General features: G+C 39.9%; 1 protein-coding gene across 4 annotated transcripts in view; it reads right to left on the bottom strand.

Annotated features, from left to right (window-relative positions):
• VGLL3 (vestigial like family member 3) overlaps positions 1-5,201 on the bottom strand; it is a 47,808-nt gene extending 42,607 nt beyond the window's left edge. Inside the window, exon 1 of one of the 4 annotated variants that reach the window (XM_007164095.2) lies at positions 4,636-5,201. In XM_007164095.2, the coding sequence (XP_007164157.2) occupies positions 4,636-4,761 (126 nt within the window). In that variant the 5' untranslated portion in view covers positions 4,762-5,201. Of the gene's footprint in view, positions 1-4,298; positions 4,496-4,635 lie in introns of those variants that run through there. The other 3 variants (XM_007164097.2, XM_007164094.2, XM_007164096.2) reach the window with 3 other exon arrangements.
• Positions 5,202-25,225: the final 20,024 nt, after the last annotated feature.

The raw sequence follows: 25,225 nt of genomic DNA, 5'->3' as shown, positions 1-25,225 counted from the left end.
CTGGCTGGAAAGTTATTGGGAGCATAAAGCTCTGGGGCACTTGAAGCTTCTAAGTCTCTACAGTCAAGTTACTTTGTGTAGTTTGGAATCAGAGGGGCTGTTCGCTCTCAAAGAAGTCCTGTATGAACTCTTATAAATCTAATTAAGTCCTTGCTTACAGTTGCAAGAAAATTATATCCTCCAACTTATATAAGTGGACTGTGTATTGAAACTATTTAGAATGTAATTGTATGCTTTCCTCTTAATAAATCTAAACTTATGTTGGAACAGCAATGATATATGAGGCACTTAAAGCTGACTGTTAATACCACTTCCTGCATATTATTTTCAAATAAATACATGTTCATTTGCTAAGTGGATATTCTGCTTCATCAGCAAAGGATGCAACACGGATAGCAAAAGTCATTAGCATAATACAAATGCTTGCAAAACAACTTTGGAATGCCTAAACTAAAAACGTACACTACCAAGGACTTGGAAAGAATTTCAAGCTCCAAGGCCAAAGAATCTACTGCATATTAATCTTCTTTATCAAAAAGTTGATTTGGAGCACTAAAGACAAAAATAAGCCTATTGTGCAATAGCAAAAAAAAAAAAATCTTGGGAGACGGCATGGTATGGTGGAAAGATGCTCTGCTGGGGAGCAGGGGATCCGGTGGTCCTAATTTTGTCACCAATTAGCTTTGAAATCTTTAGCCAGGCATTTCAGCCCTATAAGCATGCATTTCCCCATCTGTAAAAGGAGGGGTTGAAGTATGTTTTCCCAGGGTTTTTTTCCTAACAAACAGAATCTCAGATTTTATGACCTAACCAAGGTGGCAGAGTCGAGAGAAAGAGTTTGAAAAACTCCTTACACACTTAGAACTGGAGTTCTGCCTCCCAAGACTTTTAATTCTCGTAAGTGAAAGCAGGCATGCATATTCACCCAGCTGTCACCCTTTAAGAGAGCAGCGTCAATATGCTCTAACTTATGTGAAGCCCAAAGTGCGATTGTTAAAAACCCCTATGCACAATTCGAGAATGGGCGATTGTTCTCCTCTGCTTTCACCACCTCACCTATGAACTCACCCAGTTCTGAAAGCTTTGCTTTAAGTATCTCCCTAATGTTAACATTATGAAATTATGGGGGGAGGGAGATTTTAGACGACAGATCGTCTGCATTTAAGATGAGGAATCTATGGGGTATGAAGGGAATTTATGATTGTTTCCCTCAATTTTTCCTGACACATATTTTGAAATTGTTTTCTCTCTTTTCCTACTGTCACTGTTGGGATACAAACGCATTCCTTTCTGTACACGTTCTGCAGTGTCATCATGCCTTTGGAGCACGTGCTGAGAGACTAAGTCGAGAGTTCTCCTGAGGAGTTGGTAGGGACTGATGCATTCAAGCAATGAAGAGATGGTGGGCACAGGGACCAGAGACCTTAGCATTCCTTAGCAAATCCTGGCTCTATAAAGCACACTGTTAGATTTATGCATGGCCACACAATTTCTAGGAATTAACGTCAGGGACTATAAAACTGACTCTTTAGGTATATTTACATTTTACTTTGATTCACTTAGCCTACTGTATGCTTAAGTAACACACTGCAATGCAGCCTGATGTATACGCAGTTCACTGTGTTTAAGGTACTAACCTATTACCCACCTATGATTCAATTAAAAAATGAAACAAAATTCCAAGTGCCTTTTACACTTGTAATTACACAAAATTACATTGTACTTTTAGGTGGAAAGCTGCGAATACATGTGCCTGGAGCATTAAGTTCTACTATGTAAAAAAGAACTTCTGCTATATAATCATGCATTAAGAGGAAAATATACCTATGTTTAAAATCTATCATAATAAACCACTATGAGATAATAATTTACAAGGACTATAGAGCTATATGGACTTGAGGAAAAAAATCAGTTCAAAGATACACTACAATAACTGAAAATACAGAAGTGATACAAAACTTTAATGCTCTCTTTTCTAACATTTTCTAAATGACCATTAAACTTTGTAACTCTGTCACTTTTCCTGTCCTCAACAAGTCAATTTTTCAAGTACAGTAGGACTCGTAGCCCTTGTTTTTGTCTCCCAGGCAAGATGCTATTAGGGGTCACTTCCCACGTACGGAGAAAACAATCTTCATGGATAATAATGATAAAACCTTATGGAATGCAAAAACAACCAAAATATGTATTCTCAGATGACTACGTTGGGGCCAAGTCAATATTAGTCCCACTTCACCCACGCACCACATAGTCTAAAAATGCTGTCAGCCTGATAAGAATTTCCTGATTTACTCTGTTTTCCAGCAGAAAATATAGGTCATCAAAATAAACCCCTGACAGTAAAAGAACAGTAGTTACACTACTGTCTTTTTATTTTGCTAGCTAGTTATATAGTCAAATAGTTGCTTTACCTGACAAAAAAAGTAATCTCGAAAAAGCCAGTGTAGTAAAAGCAACATGAAAATTTCAAGCACACTTTTCAACTAAGTTCTTAAGTTCAACTCAGCCCAACATCTACTTAAACAATATCTACAGAAGCTCAAAGGATAGCAGAAATTGATCACTATTTACTAGTATGTGCCACTCATCGAGGTGGACAATTCAGGTGAAAAAGAAAGCTCATTTTTTGGTTTGTTGACGGTCTTAGCAAAAGAATACGATTTGAGAACTGAGTTTCGGGGCAACTGCAAAAGTTAGGTAAGGTATTGGAGTTATTTTTTTATTGAAAGCTAAATTTCATGATTAGTTATTTATAATTTTTCTGATACCGAATTTTATTTTCTAGCTCAAAAAAGTATGCCAATTCTAACCCCCACTAGAGAGTCGTATTTTAATGGAACTATTTTCACAACTCTGGAAAATAAAACCTTATTCACAACTATTCTGCTAAAGTTATTTTTGAAGGGGAAAAATACCTTTCTGAATGTTTAGTAAAGTTTGAGGCTGTTGCTCGTCCACATTCCAATTGATAATTGAAGGCCTCTACAGTCTCTCAGATGGAAGAAAGTAAAGAAGAAAAGGGTGGTTGATCTGGGACACAGTGTTCATAACACACAGAAAATGGATATCCAGCGTCTCTTTGCATCACTTGCCTGACTTGGACTTAAATGATTTCCTCCATTACTTATATCTTTTATATTAAAGCCAAAGAAAAAGAGCACAACCAAAATGTTTTAACCTGTCACCCTTGATCACAAATTACAAAAAGTTTTCCCATTCCCCTCCCTAAAAGTAATCTTGCTTTGAAATGCTTAAGATGACGAAGGAAAAAAAAAAAAAAAAAAGATAGCTAGAAAGTGAGGCTCCTTCCTCATTTGCCCTAGTTGTCCTGGTTAAGCTCATATTGTTCAGCAGATAAATCTAGAGTATGTACTCTTCCAGAATCAGCTGAATTTCAGTCCCTAAATTCTAAACAGAAGTTATCATTTCTTTCCAAAGAGTAGCACAATAAATCTAGTAAAGAGACAGGGGTAGAGGAAATAAATTAAATGGCCAGATTAATTAAAGGGCCAAACCCTGAAGACCACAATAAAATATATGTTTTTTAAGAAACTAAAAAAAAAAAAAAAAAAAAGTCAATCAATAAATTCTGTGGATGTTAGTTTCGGAACCATATCTAGATCCCTGATAGGTGTCTCTACCTCAGAGTATGTATATTTTTTTAAGTCTCACCAAATCAACCCACCCTAATTCCCAGAGTCTCAGGACCCTATTTTGGTACAGCCCCTGGCCACATGCTCACATATGTGTTTTATGTAGCGCTAACTAAGCCTTGACACACTGCGGGCGAACAGGGAGGAGCGTCCAGGGGTACCTAGTGCTTAATTCCCCAGAACCCTACTCTCCCTTCTAAAGGAACTTTATCATCTCCCTAGTTCCTGAATCCTTTTTATGCAACAGCATTCAGTCACTCTTGGCATGGTGGAGACCCAGCATCCAGTGATCCAAGGTTACCTCTTAGCTGGGAAAGGAAAGGGTTCTTCTGTCCAACAGACTGAACCATAACATCTCTGTGCTTTGATGGAATTAAAAATGAATGAGGAATTTGGGGAACAATCCCTGTCACCTAAGTATGGAAGATGACAGACTTTGCAGAGAACTTCTAGTAACATTTGACAGATATTACGCTAGACCCATGTTCCACCATAAAAGTTCCAGAAAAGTCATTCCATGGGCCCACTGTCCAGGTGGCCTCCCCTATGCCAGTGACACATTTCATCCTCTTAATCAAGAAAACCCTGAAACACTCCACCGTTTCAAAGGAAACAAAATATTTGGTTTAAAGTAAGTTTACTCACATACTCCTAAGACAGATGCCCTTGGTGAGCTTCAGAGAACTGGGCCCTAAGAGCTAGGGTGGCTACGAGGAACAGCTTCTGAGCCGGTGACAAGAGCTCACTGAAGCCCCCAGCCAGGTAATGCCTCACTTGGAATCCCCACCCATCCACCTGGCAGCTCGTCCTTCCCGAAGCCTCGTCTCTTCTCTTCTGATGGCTTTCTGTTCAAGGGCGCTCCCGCAAGTCTCAGAGCATCCTCCGCGCCACCCGTCCCAGAGGGACGTCTTGGGAGCCCCAGACCGATACTCTCGCTGCCCCTCGCCCCCGCCCCCGGCAGGCTGCCCGGTCGGTGACTCACCTGCTGGCCAGGTTGGGGCGCCGGGTGGTAATAGGCTGTGGGGCAGGTTGCAGCTGCCACGGGGTTGGGCAGATACTGGGGCGCTCCATACGGCTGTGGGTGATACATCACCTCCGCACAACTCATGGCAGCCGGGGCAGCGGCGGCCCCGGAGCTGCGGCCGCTGCTCTACGCGCTCGCGCGACGGGCGCCGCCGCAGCTGCCGCCTCTGTCGCAGCCCCAGCTGCTACTGTGGCGAAGGCGGGTCCTCGGCGGCCGTGGGCTCCGCGCGGGGCGCGGGCTCGGGAGGGGTTGGCAATCGGCGGGGGCCCATGCGCGGGCACCCTCATCTTCAGCCCCTCCGGGTGTCCCCTGGCCTGCGCTTATATAGCGACTCGGGGACGTATTGGCCCGCCGCGCGGCGGGAGCATGGCAGTGCGGGGCTCGGGCGAGGGCAGCGGCGCCCACGGCAGCGCCAGCCGCAGCCGCAGCCCCGGCCGGGGTCGGGCAGACCTGGGGAACCGGGCTCTGGTTTGCATATACACAATGCACGCCCGGGGCTCGTCCTATCACCGGCGCTCCCGGCTGGGCGAGGACCGGGAGGCGGGGGCAGAGGGAGGGGGCCGACAGGGGAGGAGGGGGAGCACCTCGCCTCTCCCGGCTCTGACGCGGAGCTCCGCGAAGTTCCTCCAACTCGGTCGGTGGCGGGCCGGTCGCCCAGCAGGGGGACCCCGGGGAGGGCCGGCCGCGGATTGGAGCGAAGTTGCAAGCTCTCTCCGCCTCCCGGCAGCGGGGTGGTGGTGGGAGGGAAGGAATGGTATGCGAGAGGTTCCACGCCCTGAAAGCTCCGCGGGTTCCCACCCCATCTCCTGTCACCTGGGCGCCGGGGCGAGGGCTTCCCAGCCCCAAGGAGCTTTTACAAGGAACACCAAACTGGAGGCCAAGGCTAAAGGAAGGCCAAGTGCACTAGGAGGTAAAACAGAGCAGGCGCAAAATGAGCTGGAATTGGCTTCTACATTTAATATAACCGTAAGTGAAAGTTAACTTCATGGCAAGCGCGCACGTGCCAAGAATGCGACGCGGTTTTCCGTAAGCAATCTCCGCTTTAAGTTAACACCTTCATGGTATGACCTCCTTGCGGGACGTCAACCTCTTCCGGCTTTTTCAGCCTGGTTTCCATAGAGCAACAGACAGTGACAGTCGATTAAACCCATCCAGCTATTATTTAAAGGTTGATTTGCACGTGGTTTACAATCCTCTCGGAAATGAAAAGTTTGTTCCTAGGAATGTAATTGTATTTCAGTATAATCAGGTAAAGTAGAAAAGATTTATACTTATTTTATAAATAAGCAAACTCTCTGACCAAGTGTATCTCTCCCCCTATATATGACACAGAACAATCTCTTTCGTTTTCACAGAGACTATCCTTTGAGGAGAAGTTAATCTAGATGTTAAATGTCCTGATGTTGTTATGGACAGACTTGTGTCCCCCTAAAATTCACGTGTTGAAGCCAAACCCCCAATGAGACTGTATTTGGAGACAAAACCTATCAGGAGGTAATTAAGGTTAAATGAGGTCATAAAGATGGGGCCCTAATCTAGGACTGGTGTCTTTATAAGAAGAGGAAGAGATGCTACAGATCTGCCTGCTTTGGCACAGAGGAAAAGCCTTGTGACACCCAGTGAGAAGCCTCAGTCTACAAGCCAGGAAGAGAGGCCTCACCAGAAATTAACTCTGAGGGTACTTTGATCTTGGATTTTTAGCCTCCAAAACTGTGACAAAATAATTTCTGTGTTTAAGCCACCCAGCCTGTGGTATTTTGTTATGGCGGCCCTAGCAGACTAATGCAGATGTACAGTACTAATATATTGTTTGTATTGTTAACCTTTATATGAATGTGTATGTGGCTACGTATAACTACACAAACACACAAATATATAAATGCATATACACTCACACATGCCCTCACTCATACACTCAAATATACAAACTATAGTAATTGGATAGGAACTCTTGGCTACTCACAGCAGCTCCTATTCACTCACTCATTCTTTCATCCACTGAAAATTAAAAATATATTTATAAGAGCTTTCACAGTTTAGACTTTGTACTCTTTGTAATGGAGGAGTATTCCAATCAGTAACAGACATACAAATTTATTTAAAATGTTTATTACTGTCTTTTCACAAGTTGACAACCACTGGTCATACCCATCTTCTGTGTTCCAGGTTCATCTACTCAGTTTCTGTCTGGATGGCTCCACGTAGATGTTCCGTAGGAACCTCAGTCATAATAGCAGTAATATTTTCCCTGTAGCCCCAACCCGACCCTCCTCTTTTAATCCCCATTTCAGGTGTTGAAACTCCCACCCTAGTTGCTGAGCCGGAAATCTGGGAATCATCCAACATCACAGTCCCCACATCTGGTCTTGGAGTCCATTTCATACACACTTTTACCTTTCTACTGGCTCTCTCCACTCATCTCTTTATCTCTGCTGCTATCATCCTTAGTTCACTCAGCTCCTCTCACCCAGAATCCTGCAAGAGGCACCTACCTAATTTCCAGGCCCCAAGTTCAACCCTCTTCTCATCCATTTTTCATGATTTGTCCTCCTATTCTTTTCCATCCCAGCCACTGCAAATCCAACAAAGTAATGATGCTTGACCCTCTTTTAAAAAAAATTTCCCAGCAGCTCCCCAAAGTCCACAGTCCCAACTCTTTAACATTCAAATTTTGGCCCCTACCTATGTCACCATCTCCTGCAACTGTCCATTCAGCCATTTGAATTGAGACCTCCCTTTCTAGGAAGAAGCGTGGTCGCTTAACACCACTAACTTTATCTTCAGATAATTTATCTGTAACTGATTATTTTTTTGTACAATTATGTGCTCAATATGTCTCCTCCACTAGACAATTGCTGAGACCATTTATATCTTGTACATCTAACATTTAAAAGGTGTTCAGGCTATTATTTGTTGACTTAGAAAATAAAGGCAGAACTAGATCCAACATGTTCATACCCCAATTTCTGTATCTTCCCTGTGCCCCACAGAGCCTCTATCTAGTATGCTGCAAATATTTACTGTATGACAAAGATGTAGTTCTCAGATCCTAGTAAGTCATGGACTCAAAAGTCTGGAGGTATTTGGCAAAATCTTTCTATAATGCAATATCTTTGTTTTGCTACCTCCCTTCATTTCCATATTGCAGCGATGGAAGAAAATGAGAAAATTAAGATAAATTCTGCCCAGACAGAATTAGAATCTAGAAGAAGCATAGACAGAACAGAAGGAGAAAATAACCCATCAAAGGGTGGAGTCTTTGTTTGCTCATTAATAAAAAGTAGGATCATTCCTGTTAAGGAGAGCTAATTTGGAGTTCTGATAGGAAAACAGATGCGCCTTACTTCCCCCAGGTAGATGTTTAGGGTTTTAGAATAGAAAAGAATCAAAAAGATCACCTAGTCTAAAACATCTTCTTTCAAAGATAAGCAAACAAGTGGTCAGATTAAAATCTCCTAGGGAAATGGAGGCAGAACTAAAACCAAAGTGTCCAGGTCTCTGGACTCTTAGTTCAGTTCTTTATCACCCACAGTAATATTTATAAACAAACACATAAGTAAATCTACATGCATGCATACATTATATGTATGTGTGCATACATGTACCTATTTGTGCACATCCATTTATGCATATAAGAAGAGGTTTTAGATGAGATTATCCTTTGGTGAACCTTGAGTTGTGGAAAAGGAGTGAGGGGAAATGTAGGCCGATTACATTTGACAATAGTGAGTCACCCACACCAGAGAATTTGATCTAACCACTGGTGTACTCATTTTCATATCTGTCACGCAGAGGTGGGTGTCACAATTACTTGGAATAACTCAGCGATGGGATGGAACTTGATAATTTGCACTTTTGAGCTCAAGTTCCTCAAAAAGTACTCATTTACCTTCTTTTTCTTCTCTGTGTCCACCACTGATCTTCTGGTTGAGTGATGTGGAACTCAAGCCTACCCATCCAGTGTTTACCCTCCTACTCTTTTCTATCCCAGCCACCGTAGTTTTAATAGAATACTTAGATGACCTTAAATGTTCCCAACTCTTCTGAGTCAGGAGTTTACAGTTATTATATTTTTGGTCCCACCCACCAACTTTCCCAGAATATTTCCAAATTTTCCAGCTGGAATTTAGCGGGGTGAACTCCCCAGACCAGTTTTATTTGGAGGGGTAACTTGAAGTAGATTTTCCCAATATTTCTTGGGGTAAGATAGGGCAAAGAGGGGGGCAGCTTTTTGTTTTTGAGGGATGACAACCAGGCTTGTCTTTAACTTAGGGTCTCAGTGTAAGAGAACACATGGGACCTGCAGTGCCTGTGCTGGACATCTCAGCATGTGTATCCAAACACTCTTCCCAGGCCACCAAACAGCTGATTCTTGGCCTGCACTCTGGCCCACTGATAACGCAGCCTGCTCTAGGAATTACCGCTCTGAGCAAGTGGACTTGGTTCATCCGCTCAGAAAATTCCCAGGTCTTGAGGACATAAACGTGGTTGTTCTAGGCAGAATAACGCCTATGAATATGTTTATCATATAACAAAAGAGAGTTAAAATTGCAGACGGAATTAAGGCTACTAATGAGTAGATTTTAAGATAGAAAAATTATCCCAGATTATCTGGGTGAGCCCAGTGTATATAAGTGCAAGGGTCCTTTTAAGAGGGGAGACAGGAAGCAGACGAGTCAGTGTCATATTTTTTTTTCACACACACACACTGTATTTTATTTTTACAAGAGATAGACTGACACCAAGCATTGTACATGGATGACCACAACAAAAGCAACAATGATTGCAATTACCAAACATGAAACACACTCATACTATGTCATAATATTGACATTCAGTCCAGTAATCCTCCACTGTAACAGCTCCTTTACTTTGCAGTGAAAATTGATTTGTATATTCTTTGCCTCTGAGTCCTTGTGGGATTTTTTTTTTTTTAATTCAGACAGAAAGTCACAAAAATTATACTCATCCTCATCAGTTCACTCAGTCCCATGTAATTAATTTTTTTTCATCTTGATCTTTTGTTAGCACTTTTATGAGTTCATCAGTTTTTCATTAGAGTTCTGAAAATGCTTATTCATTCAGTTCAGCAGTACAGTCACTTACCAGAAACCTGTACTTGTCAGAGTCTTTTCCATGAATTTCTTGAAGATGAAACCCTTTTATAGGAACATATTTGCAAAAGCATCAGAGTACACCCAGAACTGTCTGTAAATGACAAAAGACTTAAAAATGACCACAGTTAAAGATCTGATGAAAGTTCATAATAATGCAGTTGACAAGAAAATTAGTTATTTCTGAGATATACATTTTAAAGTAATAACTAGGATTATGACTTATAACATTATACCAGAACATATAAGATTTTTAGAAATTTCATGTAATGTCTGAAACATTTATATTAACACATTTCCATACACATAACCCGAGGAAAGTTTAGTATTAGTTGTTTTGTTTGTTTGTTTGTTTATACTGCAGGTTCTTATTAGGCATCAATTTTATACACATCAGTGTATACATGTCAATCCCAATCGCCCAATTCAGCACACCACCATCCCCACCCCAACGCAGTTTTCCCCCCTTGGTGTCCATATGTCCGTTCTCTACATGTGTGTCTCAACTTCTGCCCTGCAAACCGGCTCATCTGTACCATTTTTCTAGGTTCCACATCATGCGTTAATATACGATATTTGTTTTTCTCTTTCTGACTTACTTCACTCTGTACGACAGTCTCTAGATCCATCCACGTCTCAACAAATGACTCAATTTCGTTCCTTTTTATGGCTGAGTAATATTCCATTGTATATATGTACCACTTCTTCTTTATCCACTCGTCTGTTGATGGGCATTTAGGTTGCTTCCATGACCTGGCTATTGTAAATAGTGCTGCAATGAACATTCGGGTGCATGTGTCTTTTTGAATTACGGTTTTCTCTGGGTATATGCCCAGTAGTGGGATTGCTGGGTCATATGGTAATTCTATTTTTAGTTTTTTAAGGAACCTCCATATTGTTCTCCATAGTGGCTGTATCAATTTACATTCCCACCAACAGTGCAAGAGGGTTCCCTTTTCTCCACACCCTTTCCAGCATTTGTTGTTTGTAGATTTTCTGATGATGCCCATTCTAACAGGAGTGAGGTGATACCTCATGGTAGTTTTGATTTGCATTTCTCTAATAATTAGTGATGTTGAGCATCTTTTCATGTGCTTCGTGGCCGTCTGTATGTCTTCTTTGGACAAATGTCTATTTAGGTCTTCTGCCCATTTTTGGATTGGGGTGTTTGTTTCTTTAATATTGAGCTGAATGAGCTGTTTATATATTTTGGAGATTAATCCTTTGTCCGTTGATTCGTTTGCAAATATTTTCTCCCATTCTGAGGGTTGTCTTTTCATCTTGTTTATGGTTTCCTTTGCTGTGCAAAATCTTTGAAGTTTCATTAGGTCCCATGTGTTTATTTTTGTTTTTATTTCCATTACTCTAGGAGGTGGATCAAAAAAGATCTTGCTGTGATTTATGTCAAAGAGTGTTCTTCCTATGTTTTCCTCTAAGAGTTTTATAGTGTCCAGTCTTATATTTAGGTCTCTAATCCATTTTGAGTTTATTTTTGTGTATGGTGTTAGGGAGTATTATAATTTCATTCTTTTACATGTAGCTGTCCAGTTTTCCCAGCACCACTTATTGAAGAGACTGTCTTTTCTCCATTGTATATCTTTGCCTCCTTTGTCATAGATTAGTTGACCATAGGTGCGTGGGTTAATCTCTGGGCTTTCTATCTTGTTCCATTGATCTATGTTTCTGTTTTTGTGCCAGTACCATATTGTCTTGATTACTGTAGCTTTGTAGTATAGTCTGAAGTCAGGGAGTCTGATTCCTCCAGCTCCATTTTTTCCCCTTAAGACTGCTTTGGTTATTCGGGGTCTTTTGTGACTCCATACAAATTTTAAGATGATTTGTTCTAGCTCTGTAAAAAATGCCATTGGTAATTTGATAGGGATTGCATTGAATCTGTAGATTGCTTTGGGTAGTATACTCATTTTCACAATGTTGATTCTTCCAATCCAAGAACATGGTGTATCTCTCCATCTGTTGGTATCATCTTTAATTTCTTTCATCAGTGTCTTACAGTTTTCTGCATACAGGTCTTTTGTCTCCCTAGGTAGGTTTATTCCTAGGTATTTTATTCTTTTTGTTGCAATGGTAAATGGGAGTGTTTCCATAATTTCTCTTTCAGATTTTTCATCATTAGTGTATAGGAATGCAAGAGATTTCTGTGCATTAATTTTGTATCCTGCAACTTTACCATATTCATTTATTAGTTCTAGCAGTTTTCTGGTGGCAGTTTTAGGATTCTCTATGTATAGTATCATGTCATCCGCAAACAGTGACAGTTTTACTTCTTCTTTTCCAATTTGTATTTTTTTTATTTCTTTTTCTTCTCTGATTGCCATGGCTAGGACTTCCAGAACTATGTTAAATAATAGTGGTGAGAGTGGACATCCTTGTCTCGTTCCTGATCTTAGAGGAAATGCTTTCAGTGTTTCACCATTGAGAATGATGTTTGCTGTGGGTTTGTCATATATGGCCTTTATTATGTTGAGGTAGGTTCCCTCTATGCCCACTTTCTGGAGAGTTTTTATCATAAATGGGTGTTGAATTTTGTCAAAAGCTTTTTCTGCATCTATTGAGATGATCATATGGTTTTTATTCTTCAATTTGTTAATATGGTGTATCACATTGATTGATTTGCGTATATTGAAGAATCCTTGCATCCCTGGGATAAATCCCACTTGATTGTGGTGTATGATCCTTTTAATGTGTTGTTGGATTCTGTTTGCTAGTATTTTGTTGAGGATTTTTGCATCTATATTCATCAGTGATATTGGTCTGTAATTTTCTTTTTTTGTAGTGTCTTTGTCTGGTTTTGGTATCAGGGTGATGGTGGCCTCATAGAATGAGTTTGGGAGTGTTCCTTTCTCTGCAATTTTTTGGAAGAGTTTGAGAAGGATAGGTGTTAGCTCTTCTCTAAATGTTTGATAGAATTCACCTGTGAAGCCATCTGGTCCTGGACTTTTGTTTGTTGGAAGATTTTTAATCACAGTTTTAATTTCATTACTTGTGATTGGTCTGTTGATATTTTCTGTTTCTTCCTGGTTCAGTCTTGGAAGGTTATACCTTTCTAAGAATTTGTCCATTTCTTCCAGGTTGTCCATTTTATTGGCATAAAGTTGCTTGTAGTAGTCTCTTAGGATGCTTTGTATTTCTGTGGTGTCTGTTGTAACTTCTCATTTTTCATTTCTGATTTTATTGATTTGAGTCCTCTCCCTCATTTTCTTGATGAGTCTGGCTAATGGCTTATTAATTTTGTTTATCTTCTCAAAGAACCAGCTTTTAGTTTTATTGATCTTTGCTATTGTTTTCTTTGTTTCTATTTCATTTATTTCCGCTCTGATCTTTATGATTTCTTTCCTTCTGCTAACTTTGGGTTTTGTTTGTTCTTCTTTCTCTAGTTTCTTTAGGTGTAAGATTAGATTGTTTACTTGAGATTTTTCTTGTTTCTTGAGGTAGGCTTGTATTGCTGTAAACTTCCCTCTTAGAACTGCTTTTGCTGCATCCCATAGGTTTTGGGTCGTCGTGTTTTCATTGTCATTTGTCTCTAGGTATTTTTCGATTTCCTCTTTGATTTCTTCAGTGATCTCTTGGTTATTTAGTAACGTATTGTTTAGCCTCCATGTGTTTGTCTTTTTTACGTTTTTTTCCCTGTAATTCATTTCTAATCTCATAGCGTTGTGGTCAGAAAAGATGCTTGATATGATTTCAATTTTCTTAAATTTACTGAGGCTTGATTTGTGACCCAAGATGTGATCTATCCTGGAGAATGTTCCGTGCACACTTGAGAAGAACGTGTAATCTGCTGTTTTTGGATGGAATGTCCTATAAATATCAGTTAAATCTATCTGGTCTATTGTGTCATTTAAAGCTTCTGTTTCCTTATTTATTTTCATTTTGGATGATCTGTCCATTGGTGCAAGTGAGGTGTTAAAGTCCCCCACTATTATTGCATTACTGTCAATTTCCTCTTTTATAGCTGTTAGCAGTTGCCTTATGTATTGAGGTGCTCTTATGTTGGGTGCATATATATTTATAATTGTTATATCTTCTTCTTGGATTGATCCCTTGATCATTATGTAGTGTCCTTCCTTGTCTCTTGTAACATTCTTTATTTTAAAGTCTATTTTATCTGATATGAGTATAGCTACTCCAGCTTTCTTTTGATTTCCATTTGCATGGAATATCTTCTTCCATCCCCTCACTTTCAGTCTGTATGTGTCCGTAGGTCTAAAGTGGGTCTCTTGTAGACAGCATATATATGGGTCTTGTTTTTGTATCCATTCAGCAAGCCTGTGTCTTTTGCTTGGAGCACTTAATCCATTAACGTTTAAGGTAATTATCGATATGTATGTTCCTATGACCATTTTCTTAATTGTTTTGGGTTTGTTTTTGTAGGTCCTTTTCTTCTCTTGTGTTTCCCACTTAGAGAAGTTCCTTTAGCATTTGTTGTAGAGCTGGTTTGGTGGTGCTGAATTCTCTTAGCTTTTGCTTGTCTGTAAAGCTTTTGATTTCTCCATCAAATCTAAATGAGATCCTTGCCGGGTAGAGTAATCTTGGTTGTAGGTTCTTCCCTTTCATCACTTTAAGTATATCATGCCACTCCCTTCTGGCTTGTAGAGTTTCTGCTGAGAAATCAGCTGTTAACCTTATGGGAGTTCCCTTGTATGTTATGTCATTTTTCCCTTGCTGCTTTCAATAATTTTTCTTTGTCTTTAATTTTTGCCACTTTGATTACTATGTGTCTCAGCGCGTTTCTCCTTGGGTTTATCCTGTATGGGACTCTCTGTGCTTCCTGGACTTGGGTGGCTAATTCCTTTCCCATGTTAGGGAAGTTTTCGACTATAATCTCTTCAAATATTTTCTCTGGTCCTTTCTCTCTCTCTTCTCCTTCTGGGACCCCTATAATGCGAATGTTGTTGCATTTAATGTTGTCCCAGAGGTCTCTTAGGCTGTCTTCATTTCTTTTCATTCTTTTTTCTTTAGTCTGTTCCGCAGCAGTGAATTCCACCATTCTGTCTTCCAGGTCACTTATCCGTTCTTCTGCCTCAGTTATTCTGCTATTGATTCCTTCTAGTGTAGTTTTCATTTCAGTTATTGTATTGGTCATCTCTGTTTGTTTGTTCTTTAATTCTTCTAGGTCTTTGTTAATCATTTCTTGCATCTCCTCAATCTTTGCCTCCATTCTTATTCTGAGGTCCTGGATCATCTTCACTATCATTATTCTGAATTCTTTTTCTGGAAGGTTGCCTATCTCCACTTCATTTAGTTGTTTTTCTGGGGTTTTTTCTTGTTCCTTCATCTGGTATATAGCCCTCTGCCTTTTCATCTTGTCTATCTTTCTGTAACTGTGGTTTTTGGTCCACAGGCTGCAGGATTGTAGTTTTTCTTGCTTCTGCTCTCTGCGCTCTGGTGGTTGAGGCTATCTAAGAGGCTCGATGGGAGGCTCTGGTGGTGGGTAGAGCTGACTGTTGCTGTGGTGGTGAGAGCTCCGTAAAACTTTAATCCACTTGACTGTTGATGGGTGGGGCTGGGTGCCCTCCCTGTTGGTTGTTTTGCCTGAGGCAACCCAACACTGGAGCCTACCTGGGCTCTTTGGTGGGGTTAATGGCAGACTCTGGGAGGGCTCACACCAAGGAGCACTTCCCAGAACCTCTGCTGCCAGTGTCCTTGTCCCCACAGTGAAACAGAGCCACCCCCCACCTCTGCAGGAGACCCCCCAACACCAGCAGATAGGTCTGGTTCAGTCTCCCCCAGGGTCACTGCTCCTTCTCCTGGGTCCTGATGCACACACTACTTTGTGTGTGCCCTCCAAGAGTGGGGTCTCTGTTTCCCCCAGTCCTGTCGAAGTCCTGCAATCAATTCCCACTAGGTTTCAAAGTCTGATTCTCTAGGAATTCCTCCTCCCGTTGCCAGACCCCCAGGTTGGGAAGCCTGACGTGGGGCTCAGAACCTTCACTCCAGTGGGTGGACTTCTGTGGTATAAGTGTTTGCCAGTCTGTGAGTCACCCACCCAGCAGTTATGGGATTTGATTTTACTCTGATTGCGCCCCTCCTACTGTCTCACTGTGGCTTCTCCTCTGTCCTTGGACGTGGGGTATCCTCCTTGGTGAAGTCCAGTGTCTTCCTGTCGATGATTGTACAGCAGCCAGTTGTGATTCTGGTGCTCTCGCAAGAGGGAGTGAGAGCACGTCCTTCTACTCCGCCATCTTGGTTAATCCCCCGAGTCAGTGTCATATTGATGTGAAGTGAAAACGACTCTCCAGCCATCGCTGACTTGGAAGATGGAAAGGAACCACAAGCCAAAAAGTACAGGCAGCCTCTACAAACTAGAAAATGCATGCAGTGGGCTTGCCTAGAGCCTCCAGAAGGAATGCAGCCCGGCCAACAACACCATTTTGGACTTCAGACCTCCAAAAGTGTAAGATAATAAATTTGCATCGCTTTAAGTCATTGAGTTTGTGGTGATTTGTTATAGCAGCAATAGGAAACTAATCAACAATTTAGTGAGGGAGCGGGTGCTAGAAGGGAGGACTTGGGTGAGCATGTGCCCCTTTGCCCTACAGATTCCTCAGAGGAGAGGCACAATAGGAGGAGAACCAGTGAGAGGTTCTCTAAAGCTCAGGGGCCAGGGAGGGACTCTGGCTGCCTGGATCTAAGAGTGGTTGTAATAATACTAATGGAATACACGGAGAAACAGAAGGTCAAAACTCACATGCAAAGCAATAAAACCACTTTTTGCAGTTGTCATTTAGGATCACCTGCCTTCAATGGGCCCTCCTCAATGCCCAGCAACTTTACTGTGTTCCTCTGGCATGCTTACCCACATCCTCTTGTGACTACTGCCTCCTGTCTTCTCCACCATTCTCAAATCCCACAAAACCACTTTCTCCACTTTCTACTTTTCTATTCACTCTTCCACCCATATGCAATCAGATTGCTGCCTCATCACCCCACCAAAATTTATTAAGGTCACCTGTAATGGTCATGTTAACAAGTTCAAAGTTTGTCTTCAACTTCATCCTAACTGATGCTTTGTAAATTCGGACACTGTGGATGAATCCCTCCTTCAAATTGCCTTTTCTCTTGACATCCTATCATGACGTCCCTCTTTGCTAATCTGTCTCCTTACACTTTGGCTACTCTTTCTCAGTTTCCTTTATCATATCCCCCCCTACTTAAACTCTGAATATAGAGCTTCTTAGTCTCTTCCTGGGCCTTTTTCTCATCTTACTCTATCCTCTCATCCAAAGAGATCTCATCCATCTTCACATCACTTCTATATGCAAGTAACTTACAAAAATTAGCATCCAGCCCAGAGCCCAAGACTCACAGATTGGAGATATATCTTATATGAGGTTCTAAAGTTAATAAATAAAGCAAATGAAACCATGCATGGTCCAAATTATTATTGACAATTTCGTCAAAGCCCCACAATGAACTGGATCACATATACTGTGTCTCAGTAAGTGCGACACAGACAATTTAACCTCCAGCATCGAAAAGACTGCCTTTTCTTGGGTTGACAACCAGGTGAAAAATTGGTCCATGTTTAGGAGCCATATCTTTTTTTTAAGATACACTAATCTTCAAATGCTAAAATCATACTCAAATTGGCAAGATATATGCATAATGTAAGAGAGCCATGTGGGGATTTAGACTCAAGGAATAATAGATTCATGTCTCCCACCTTACTCTTAACTCTGGGCTAGTTCTACTAAGTTTTAACTCACTGGTGAGGATAATGCTTCTTTATCATAAATTCTCTCTTCCCCTCTCTTTCTCTTTCTTTCTCTCTGTTTCTCTTCTCTCTCTGCCTCTGCCAGCTTACCTCCACAGCCTCCTATCCATTTTCTCCTGGCCACTCTGCAAATTTGTTCCAGCACATGTCATCCATCCACTTGCTTCAGTCCAATGAACCCTCTTCCTCAGTCTTTGCATGCACTATTTACTTGGAAAACTCTTCCCACTACTTGGCCTACTTACTATCTTAGGACTCAGCTTAAACATGCTTCCCCAAAGACACTTTCAAATTTAAAGTACACCCCCATTCTGCCCTCACTACTCTCTCAATAACATCCTGCTCACACCCCCTTCCTAGTATTTATCCTATTTTGAAATATAGGCTTTTTCTTAACCTTTTTTTCCTGTCTCCTCATTATGATCCATGAAGGGATAAAGTATATATGTTTTATTCATACTCATTCAATGAAGTAATGATTTTATGCTTCATTAAAGGATAATTTCCTTTTGGGTTCAACATGGTCACAGTTGTAGGGATAGGCTTTGTTTAAAGGTAGATGTTTCACCACCCAAAATGTAGGTTATAGACTTGTTAGGTGATTTAAAACATGTGTCTTATGAGAGGATGAAGAATGATGAAGGAGGTTTATATGGATCAGGTGTTTATGATTTTTCTGTTTTCATGGGCAAGATGATGATAAAGGGAACTCACATTTTATGAGCATCTGCAATGGACCAGGCATTCACATTGATTCCTTTTCTCTCACTCATTTAATTTTCACAATAATCCCATGAAGTAGTTGGTATTACCATTTTAGATATGAAAAAGCTAAAGGTCAGAGAAATTAAATATTTTAAAGATCACCTAGCTGGTGAGTGGCTGAGCCAGGATTTGACCCCAGGTCTGATTCCAAAACACTTGTATTTTTGAAAAAATTATTATTATACCATATATTATATAATAATTAATGAGCACTAAGTCTAACGAAATGGCCTATGTATATATTTAACTTCATGTGTTTGTGTGAAAGAGTTAAAAAGATAGTTTCACCAAGGAATTGATAAGCCTCATAAAAATTTCTTAGATCAATTATTTGTCTAGTGGGTCAATTTAATTAAAATTTCCTGCTGAGCCTGAGTTTCTGGCTTTAAGAACTAGTTTGGAAAGAAGTGGATAGGGAGCTCCTGAAAGTTCTCAAGTTCAGTGGAAAAACTGACTGCTAGGGATTACAGAAGTAGCTTCAGAATTTTCTCTTTGGGTAGAATTGAGAAGTTTTTTTCTCAAAAGTACTTTTATGTTTAATTTTTTCTCTTCTATTTGGTTCCTTTCATAATCTATTAAAAATTGAATAGCATCAGATTTGTGGTTACCAGAGGCAGGGGTTGTGGTAGGTGGGATTAGACGAAGGTGGTCAAAAGGTACAAACTTCCAGTTATAAGATAATTAAGTACTAGCAATGTAATGTACAACATGATAAAGATGATTGACACTGCTGTACATCATCTATGAAAGTTGTTAAGATAGGAAATCCTAAGAGGTCTCATCACAAGGAAAGCATTTTTTTTTCAATTTCTTTAATGCTGTACCTATATGAGATCATGTATGTTCACTAAACCTACCGTGGTCATCATTTCATGCTCTACGTAAGTCATATCATTATGGTGTACACTTTAAACTTATACAGTTTTTTAATCATTTTTTAAATTGAAGTATAGTTCATTTACAATGTTGTGTTCATTTCAGGTATACAGTAAAGTGATTCAGTTTTATATATATATATATATTTATATTTATGTATATATATATATATATATATATATATATATATATATGTTCTTTTTTTACATTCATTACAAAACACTGAGTATGGTTCCCTGTGCTATACAGTAAGTCCTTTTTGTTGGTTATCTAATTTTATATATAGTAGTGTGTATATTTTAATCCCAAACTCCTAATTTATTCCTCCCCCCCTCCCCTTTGGTAAACATAAGTTTGTTTCCTATGTCTTTGAGTCTATTTTTCACATATGAGTGATATCATATGATATTTGTCTTTCTCTGTCTGACTTCGCTTAATATGACTATCTCTAGGTCTATCCATGTGGCTGCAAATGGCATTATTTCCTTCTTTTTTATGGTTGCATAATATTCCATTGTGTGTATATACCACATCATTTTTTTATCTATTCATCTGTCGATAGACACTTAGGTTGCTACCACATCTTGGCTACTGCAAATAGTGCTTCTATGAACATTGGTGTGCGTGTATCCTTTCAGATTAGCGTTTTCTCTGGATATATGCCCAGGAGTGGGATTGCAGAATCTATTTTTATTTTTTTAAGGAACATCCATCATGTTCTCCACAGTGGCTGCACTAATTTACATTCCCACCAACAGTGTAGGAGGGTTCCTTTTTCTCAAAACTTATACAGTTTTATGTCAATTATATTTCAATAAAACTGGAGAAAAAAATTTGAATAGCTTTTGATATTACCAGAAATGTGGCCTTAGTTTCAGGAAACAGAGATTTTGAATGGAATAGGGAAGAGTGGCCAGAGTAGGCAGGTGGACAGGACAGCAAGCCATGTAGAGGACAGTGATGAGGGAAGTTACCAGGTGGTCGAGCTCTTTACCAAGAGGGCAGGGGCTGGCTGTGCTGTGGGCTGACTAGTAAAATCAGAGTCAAAAGGGTCCTTCAGATACTCGCATGAAGAATGAAAAGAGCACAAACCTTAGCTCCAGACAAAACTCTGAACTTCAGTGTTCTCATGTCTAAGTGGAGATAGTTATATTTAGAAGGCTTCTGTGAGGATTAATAAATAATATACATAAAGCTCATAGGGGAGAACCTGACCTGTGCTGAACTTCAAAATGTTAGTTTATTTCCCTATCACAAACCTCCCTCAGCAAGTTGTGAAACAGACAAACTTCATACTGTATATGGAACAAGACCTATCATAGAATAACTAAATACTTAAAAAAAAAACATAATTTGGGGGTCTTTTTAAGAGTTCTGTTCTAAAAACGCACAAGCCAAACATCCAGTCCTGTGAATTCAAGGACAATCTAGGGCATACGACACGTGAGAGCTGTGCATGGCACATGCCTGTTGTGTTTTGCATTATTCTATTCTCTTCAGCCTGGTGAGATTTAATGGCTAAGCTTATAAGAGTCAGCATGTTCTCCCTGCAGAATGTTTTAAAAACATTCATGCAAGAATTTCTTAGGCAGGGTTTTTTACAGAGATATTATTTGTACTCTGATTCAAGACGCTATTTTTTTTCCTGATGATTTTCAACATCTAGTAACGTGCCACTTCTCTGTCTTATTTACTTCTCTTATGATGTGTTTAGGTCAGAGCACATGGTGCTCATTACAAGTTGAAGATCTCATGTAAAGACTCTGAGGATGAAGTTTCATCTATTTACAATTTAATAAGGAGGCTATTCTTAATCCTCCTAGTTTGGTTTGTTTAATAAAAAGTGGGACTTTAAGTATCTCCAGTGGACCCAGCAGAGACATACAGCAAATAGCATCACCTGCTTCACCAATTTCTCACCCATTGGAGGTTCATCGCAACTCTCTCTTAGTACCTCTGTTTACTATTAGAATATATTCCCGAAACAGTCAGCATGCTCTCTCTGTAGAGTTTGTTGAATTTTTTCTCCTCTAGTAATTTTGGCTGGAATTGTAAGATTTTATAGTACTCCTTATTTATATATTTTATAGAGATTTAATAATAAAGGAATCCAAGTTGGGAAACAGTGAGATGAGATGAAGAGATACCAAGACACTTTTAGCCTGCATCAACAAATCAGCACAGAGTATGTATTTCACCAAGAAATAGGATCATTTGTTCTCATGGAAGATAATGACAAACCATTAGTTCAATGTGTACTTTGAGTTGGTTGTTTGTTGCTTTGCTAGCTTTCCTGGTAGTAATGGCTGATCTGGGCTAATCTAACTACATTCTCTCTGTCAGCCTCTGACAAGTGGAATACATTCACATGAAGTCTGGCCTGGTATGGGTGCAGTTCTGTCCTTGGAATGGAACAAAGCTAAATAGGCCAGGAGGGACTAAAGCCTTGATCTTGGCATCATTAGCACTGTGTTCTAACCCACTGGGCTAATAACCCACAGACAAAGACCAAATGGACTAATAAATCACAGCAGCCAGCATAATCTGGTTTGAATTTGTTTCTCATTTTTAATACATTTGTTTTCTAATTTTATTTAAGTATTTTAGGGTAAATGAAGCCAAAGTCCCATGTTGCTATCATTCAGAAGAGAGAAGGCAGAGAGGAAACGCTGTGTCCCACCACTTCCCACAAACACTGGGCACAAAGGGACACTGTAGGCTGCACTCTCCCTTGGACAAGAGGTGTAAACCTGGAACACTGAGGGCAAATCATGATTTTTATACGTAATTTTTGCTTAATAAGAACAAAAGAGGCTTTGTATTTAAGGAAAACTTTTTGGACCACCTTGAAGGCCAATAGCTTTTATGAAACAAAAAAATCACTCCTCTGTTTTGTTGCTTGTTTTTTTGCCGGATTGTCATGCATTGTGTTTGTTCCATGCATCCAAAGATATACACACATCTTCAAGTCCTAAAAGTAATTTAGTTGCATCCCAGCTGCCCACTTCGTTCTTACTGTATAGATAGGTCACTGGAGAGGTTGTCTTCACATTATTGTCCCTGTGGCTATGGATGCCTGGAATATATTCAAAATCCCACCTACTTCCAAGGCACACTATAAGCAGCACTTATTGTAGGAAGCATATCTTAACATTTGAAAATTCCTTTATACTATTATAATTTGTGTTGCTTGCACCTTATATTCGGTGACTTGATTATATGCAATTATTATTGTTGTTCTTTAGTTTGCTCTGATCATTTCAATTATCATAACTGCCTCCCTCATGAAAAGATTCAAAAGACAAATTCCATGAGGGAAGAGGCAGAGTTAGATATTTCTTTGGTGGTTCGCACAGCACGAAAAGTGGGTACAGTGTAACCCTGCTTAGGTTAATTTGTATTGAATGACTGTTGCTGTGATCAGAGAATGTTGTGGATTGTCGATATATAAATGGTCTTGCTTTGGTCTCTTTAAACACCATATAGGAAGAACACAAATGCTAAGGACTTTTTATGTGACTATTAGAAAATATATCTTTCATTATTTTTAGCTTAATTTTCATATTTTCTTTAGAATACTGTCAAAATGTTGGGTATGATGAGTAATACTTTTGAAAATACTTCTTTTTTTCATTTTCTAAGGATTTTAACATAAGCAGTCTCTTTAATATAGCAAAACTGTAGTACAACTGAAAAATACAAAATCCACTGAGATTTCAGGAGATATATATCAACTCCAGTAACTATAAATTATAGTAGCTTATCCTTCATATGTTAGTGTCCAGAGAGACTGCAAAATCAACTCCATCCTGGCAGTATAGTTAGGGACAGACTTCCTGAAATTATCTAATTATAGCAGAAACCAAGATAAGGAAATTAAGTAACAGTAATATTAGCAATAATACTAATAATAACACCAGTAATAATCATAGTTAACCTTTATGTAGTGCCTGCTATGTGTCTGGCATGTCTTATGCACTTTACATATAATAATTTGTTAATCCTCACAATAGATTAGGAAATCAAAGCATCAAGTGGTTAAGTGATCACCCAGGCAATCTGTCTCAAAGGGGTATTGAAGAAAGTTGACATGTAATTTTGGCAGTTCTGAATAATTTTATCCATTCTATCATAGGAAGCCACAGTCTCTTGTCTACAACTTTTTCTTATAGCTGAACAGACAACATTCATCTCTAATGTCTAAAATGATATTCTGTGCTCTAGATAGCAGTGGTCTTCACCAGAGGGACAAAAGCACGAGTGATAACCTGTCCCTGTATATACCAACCTGGAATCTTGAGGAGACAGGGATGCACACAAACCAATGAAAATAAAACAGTACCTCTGCTGCCTTAATACTTGTCCAGTTTTCTTACTTACAGTATCCAAGCATAAATTTTATTCTTTCTTAAAAGTTAATAATTGAAATATTGGCATATCTGCTGCCAACTTTGTAGGATTAAATCTCATAAATTCTCAAGGACTGAACTGTTTGTTTATACTTTCTCTGGAAGCACACCATGTTCTTTATGGATAATAACAAATATTTTTAAAAATCTAAAAGTAATTTCAGAGCATTTGATAATCAGGTCATGACATAATCAACTTCAGATATGCTACAAATATGAGGGACTTGATGTGAACAGATGGGAGAGATAAAGCTATTCTTGGGCAATGTGAGATGCAATATTGAATATTAATTGTTACTTCCAGCTCAGGAAATGTGCAAGACCTAGTCATTAACTACAGCATTGCTCCTCAAAGTGTAGTCTATGGTCCAGCAGGACCATTATCATCTGCGAGCTTGTTAGAAGGAGAAAACCTCAGGCCTCAGCCCAAACCTGCTGAATCTGAAACCACACTGTGATAAGATCTTCCAGGTGATTTTTATGCATGTTAAATATGAGAAGCACCAAACTGGAGTGTTTCTCTATGGCAGTTTATTTATTACAAAATCATGTTCCAGGCATTTACGTCATTTCATATCCTCATTCTGCCTATGAGAAAGTTAGAATATGTACATGTTTTTTCATGATAAAACTGTTGCTAAGAGAGAAATTCTCCTGGGCCAAATACATAGAGAAGGTGACCTAAACCTAGATCTTCTAAATCCGAATCCAGTACCTTGTCCATTCACAACAGACCATCTCTAGTTGTCAAAACATTTTTAAGTTGGGTCCTTAGAAATGCAAAAGTGTTGCCTGTATGTTGTTAAGACATAACATATTTCCTACTATAACTCTGCCTTTAGTCCTCCTAAAGGCAGAAAAGGTAATCGTAGTCAGATACAAGTAAATTCATTCACTTCAGGATTTTTTCAACTTTTTCTGGATACATTCAATGATTTCAGATTAAACTGGACATTTTAGATTTTCCGCTTCTACTCCGGCCCGAAATGATATTAGGCTATTGGGAGTGGGGTGGGACGAGGGGCAAGAGAGCAGTGCATCTGCGGCACTGTGCCAGGCAGGGGAGCCCACGGCTGCCTGGGCTTCTCAGTCCTGACACCCACTTAGCCATCGCTACTCGTTTCCCCTGCTATGGCGACACTCCTGGAAGGCTGCTGTTTCTCTCAGCACGCCGGAGAGAGGGCAAGGGCCTGGGTATTCTCTCTTTTCCAGTTCCACTTATGCCTGACTTCTGGTGCTCCTCCCCCCTTTTCTGGAGCTGATTTTGAAGGTGAAGGTGGGAGGAGAGTGGACAGGGCACCCGAAACCTGCTCTCCTACGCCTTCACCAGTGTCTAATGTTCTAGCTTCTTCTACAACATTTCCTTGTTTCTTCTAGCCCAGAGAGTTCTTATCGAAGTCAGGAAAAACTTGATCTTCTAGTATTCCTGTGTGGCTTTTTTCAAAGCTTAGAAGTCAAGAAGTTGATAGCTTTGTTGTCCGGTTTCTATAGCTGCTACTCCTCCTTGAGGCAATGCCTGCCTGAAGTATAGTGCCCTAAAGGGAGGAGAGGTGACCAGGTAAAGTGGAATGAGGTAGGCCAGCATCCACTAATACTGAAAAATATTATCCTTCCTGGTGTCCCATAATTTCATGAAATAATGTGAAAGG

Source organism: Balaenoptera acutorostrata, chromosome 4 (assembly GCF_949987535.1).
Source record: "Balaenoptera acutorostrata chromosome 4, mBalAcu1.1, whole genome shotgun sequence".
NCBI lineage: Eukaryota > Metazoa > Chordata > Mammalia > Artiodactyla > Balaenopteridae > Balaenoptera > Balaenoptera acutorostrata.
The sequence above is the reverse complement of the archived record's forward strand: the minus strand, read 5'-3'. Positions and strand labels throughout refer to the sequence as shown.